The sequence below is a fragment of the Austrofundulus limnaeus genome, unplaced genomic scaffold (assembly GCF_001266775.1).
Source record: "Austrofundulus limnaeus strain Quisiro unplaced genomic scaffold, Austrofundulus_limnaeus-1.0 Scaffold398, whole genome shotgun sequence".
NCBI lineage: Eukaryota > Metazoa > Chordata > Actinopteri > Cyprinodontiformes > Rivulidae > Austrofundulus > Austrofundulus limnaeus.
This window is the reverse complement of record NW_013952800.1, coordinates 394,597-398,663: the sequence shown is the minus strand read 5'-3', so window position 1 is coordinate 398,663 and position 4,067 is coordinate 394,597. Positions and strand designations below refer to the sequence as shown.

The following is a 4,067-nucleotide window of genomic DNA, read 5'->3' as shown; positions in this document are numbered from 1 at the left end:
CATTAAAGAAGAACCCGTCCAGAGGACCTATACAATTTTTTTTCCTTTTGATTTTTTACCTGGATTACTGAGATGCAAACAGAGCTGCTTGAGGTTTGCTAAAGCACATTTGGACAAGCCAGCTTCATTTTCGAATAAGGTGACTGATGAAACTAAAATAGAGTTATTTGGGAAGAACAAGGGCCGTTATGCATGGAGAAAAAAGAACACAGAACTCCAAGAAAAACACCTGCTACCTACAGTAAAATGTGGGGGCGGTTCCATCATGCTGTGGGGCTGTGGGGCCAGTACAGGGACTGGGAATCTTATTAAAGTTGAGGGACGCATGGATTCCAATCAATATCAGCAGATTCTGGAGACCAATGTCCAGGAATCATTGACAAAGCTAAAGCTGCTGAAGCCGGGGCTGCATCTTCCAACAAGACAACCACCCTAAACACTGCTCAGAATCTACTAAGGCCTTCATGCAGAGGAACAAGTAGGACGTTCTGGAATGGTCATCTCAGTCCCCAGACCTGAATATTATTGAAAATCTGTGGTGTCACTTAAAGAGAGCTGTCCATGCTCAGAAACCATCAAACCTGAATGAACTAGAGATGTTTTGTAAAGAAGAACGGTCTAAAATACCTTCAGCCACAATCCAGACTCTCATTAGAAGCTGTAGGAAGAGTTTAGAGGCTGTTATTTCTGCGAATGGAGGAGCTACTAAATACTGAGTTAAGGTTTTTTTTTTGTGCCCAAATTTATGCACCTGCCTAATTTAGTTTAACCAATTATTGCACACTTTCTGTAAATCATATAAACTTCATTTCACTTCTCAAATATCACTGTGTTTGTCCCCTATATGATATATTTAACTGATGTTTTTAATACAAACAATCAATAGTTTATAAAGGTAAATCAGGAAAATTAACAAGGGTGCCGAAACTTTCACACCCCACTGTATTTGAAGCTAAGTTTTTGAAAATATATGCAAGATGTCTCTATATGTCCTTATACCTACAGAATGGGGGGAAATCTGCAAAATTTATGGACAATCTGTACAAAGTGACATGTATCTATCTGGGAACTGGAGAAGATGTTTGCAAAATCTTCAGTAATACATTTCTGCTGCATAAATCAAAAAAATATTTGGAAAACAACATCCAGGAGAAAGCATGCAGTGACTTATAAATTCTGTAGTGCTTCACTTTCAGACAGTGGGGTTAGATACTTGTGAACAGCATGTTTTAGGACACTAGTTGGTCTTGGTCTTGACTTGGTCTTGGGTTAGGTGGTCTTGATGACAAAACTAAGTCAGAAAGTGACAGACAATGGTGCATTGTTATCATGGTGACCATAAAAAGCCACTGGCAGCAACGTTAACATTTCTTTTGAGCTCATTTCTCTTTACACTTAATTAGTTCAAATGTATTGGACTCGTGGTCAACAATTAGTTTATTCCTCTGATAGCTACTTTGGACATGAGTCAAGCTTTACATCTTGAATATAGTTTGATGTCTGTCTCATCTTTCTGAAGCAGAGAAAAAGCCAACCAACGAGGCTGTTGCTGAGTACCTAGAAGGAAGAAAGAAGTATGAAGAGCTCAGGAAAACAAAGCTGAAAAAAGGCTCCAACAGAGAAGAACAGGTTAAAAAGCTATTTACTCAAATGCATTACTTTTAACAGCGTAATTGTGATTGTGTAAAAGCTAATGCAACTGTTTTGTTGTTGTCTGACATGGCAGACGATGGCCCTGCTCAATAACTTTAAGTCCAAGCTGTCATCAGCCATTACTGAGAATCCAGAGGGGGATGTGGAGGAGCTGGCAGAGGATGAAGACACAGGATGGTCAGTAAGGCCCTGTTTACACTTAAATTCTCTCTGAAAACGTTTTTTTTTTCCATGTTGACAGTGGCAGATCAGCATTGGGGAAAAAACATGCTGAAATGGATAATGCTGTGCTCGTCAAACCCAGGTCTAGTTTCCATGCCAGGAAGAGTTGCTGAATAGGAATTAACAAAATATCATACTGTCTCTTTAAAATGATTGTAGTTTGACCCAAACTGTTGTATGTGTGATTGGTAAGCATATACACAGAAAGGGGGNTGATCAGTTCTTTAAGATAGAGCCTGTGAACTTCCAGCTTGGTTCTTTTCCACTGACACTCAGTCTWACGGCAAACTCTCCTCAAGCTAAGGATTTCCTTATTAATCCAAGGACAGTTTGTGCGCTGCACAGTGCTCTGTTTTACAGGTGCTATAGTGTTTAAAATATTTATAAAATGAGCATTAAAACGTGAAACATATGAGTCCACATTAATGATGTTATAACCTAAAGAGGCAGAATCAAAAAGGGAAGTAAAGACTTCAGGAGTGTGCTCATTTATGATCCGTCTTTGGATCATAAGTCTAGGTGGAGCTGGATCAGGACTAAAAGACACATTAAAATATATACAATTATGATCACTTAAAAATATATCCTCCACACAAACATCCTCTATATTAAGGCCTAAGGAGAAAACAAGGTCCAATGTATGGCCTTTTGATGAGTAGGCACACACACATGCTGAGTAAAATGAAATGAGTCCATGATGGAGATCAAGTCAGCAGCTGCCTTACAGGAAACATCATCAATATGTAGATTAAAATCACCCAATATTAAAACATTCTCCAGCTTAATAATGGAGAAAGAAGCTCAGTAAATTCAGATAAAAACACACTGGCTGCACCTGGAGGACGGTAAATTAAAATACAGTAAAAAGTTTTCAAAGAGCCTACTTTGATTATTTGAAGCTCAAATGCAGAGAATGAGACTGAATTAACAAGTCTGCAGGAGTAACCATCTTTAAACACGGCTGCTAATCCACCGCCTCTGCGCGCTTCCCGAGGTGTTGCGAGGACAGAAAAGTTACCYGGACAGAGTTCCCGCAGATGAATATACTCCAGTCTTTGCTGCCATGTTTCAGTTAAAAACAAAAAGTCCAGGGACTCCTTCATAACAAGTTCATTCAAGGCAAAAGACTTGTTGATGGAGTGCGCGTTGAGGAGGCCCATGCGCAGCGATGACAGTTCCGCAGATCTCACATCAGCTGATAGCGGCACGTAGGTTAAACAGCGCACATCAGATGGATATTTTGACGAGTAGATCTCTGGTGAATAATATGACGACATCCATCGTTGAAAGTTAGCCAATTTGTGGTGGTTAACGGGCAGGCGGTGGTCTGCGCTGGCCAGGCTTCAGGTGACGTGTCAGACTCCCAGTTGGATGACGCAGGTAGACGCCGAAGACAGCGAGAAACTCCCCACTTCCCAGCGAGTCTACGGTACAGTCTTAAACGCACCTGGACGCCAGCTCTGGATCCCCTTTTTCGCTTTTTGCGTCTGGAACTTTGCAGGAGACACTCAGGTGAGCAGCAAACAAACGGAGGTGGAAAACTCCCTCTGAAGCTGCTCCAGCTGTCAAAACACTTCACAAACGACTCTTTGGTTGAAAATTAGTGAATACTATACCACAAATTCTCCTAAATCACTCACACGTACAACTTAAGAACAAATCTGTTGGTACAAACGGTTCTTGCATGAGGCCCAATGTGAGAAAATGGAGAACCACAGGCACAGTTCAAGTGTAGGCTCCAAGTGGCAGACCAAGACAAATCTCTAATAAACAGAAGTGAAGGATGTTGAGAACAGTCAGAGTCAACCCACAGACCATCACCAAAGACCTACACCATCTTGCTGCTGATGGAGTCACTGTGCATCGTTCAACTATTCAGCACAGTTTACACAAGGAGATGCTGTATGGGAGAGTGATGCAGAGGAAGCCTTTTCTCCACCCACATCACAAACAGAAGGAAAAAAAATTGCATAGGTCCTCTGGATGGGTTCTTCTTTAATGAAACGTTTCGTCTCTCTTCTAAGAGACTTCTTCAGTCTGAGAGTTTCAGGCAAAATTCAGGCTTTTGAGTCCTGCCTCCAGGTGACTGATACTCACATCACATGGCTATCGTTCACAGGTGACTTAGCAACCACTGTTCAAAAGAATGTCCCAACACAGACGAGCTAATTCTAATGGCCAGAACTCTGCAG

General features: G+C 41.3%; 1 protein-coding gene across 1 annotated transcript in view; it reads left to right on the top strand.

The window, feature by feature from the left end:
• The window catches only part of cwc27 (CWC27 spliceosome associated cyclophilin), a 78,675-nt gene that overhangs the window by 58,027 nt on the left and 16,581 nt on the right, over nucleotides 1-4,067 (top strand). The window contains exons 10-11 of the mRNA XM_014023946.1: nucleotides 1,520-1,629; nucleotides 1,727-1,830. Of these exons, the coding sequence (XP_013879400.1) occupies nucleotides 1,520-1,629; nucleotides 1,727-1,830 (214 nt within the window). The remainder of the gene's footprint in view (nucleotides 1-1,519; nucleotides 1,630-1,726; nucleotides 1,831-4,067) is intronic.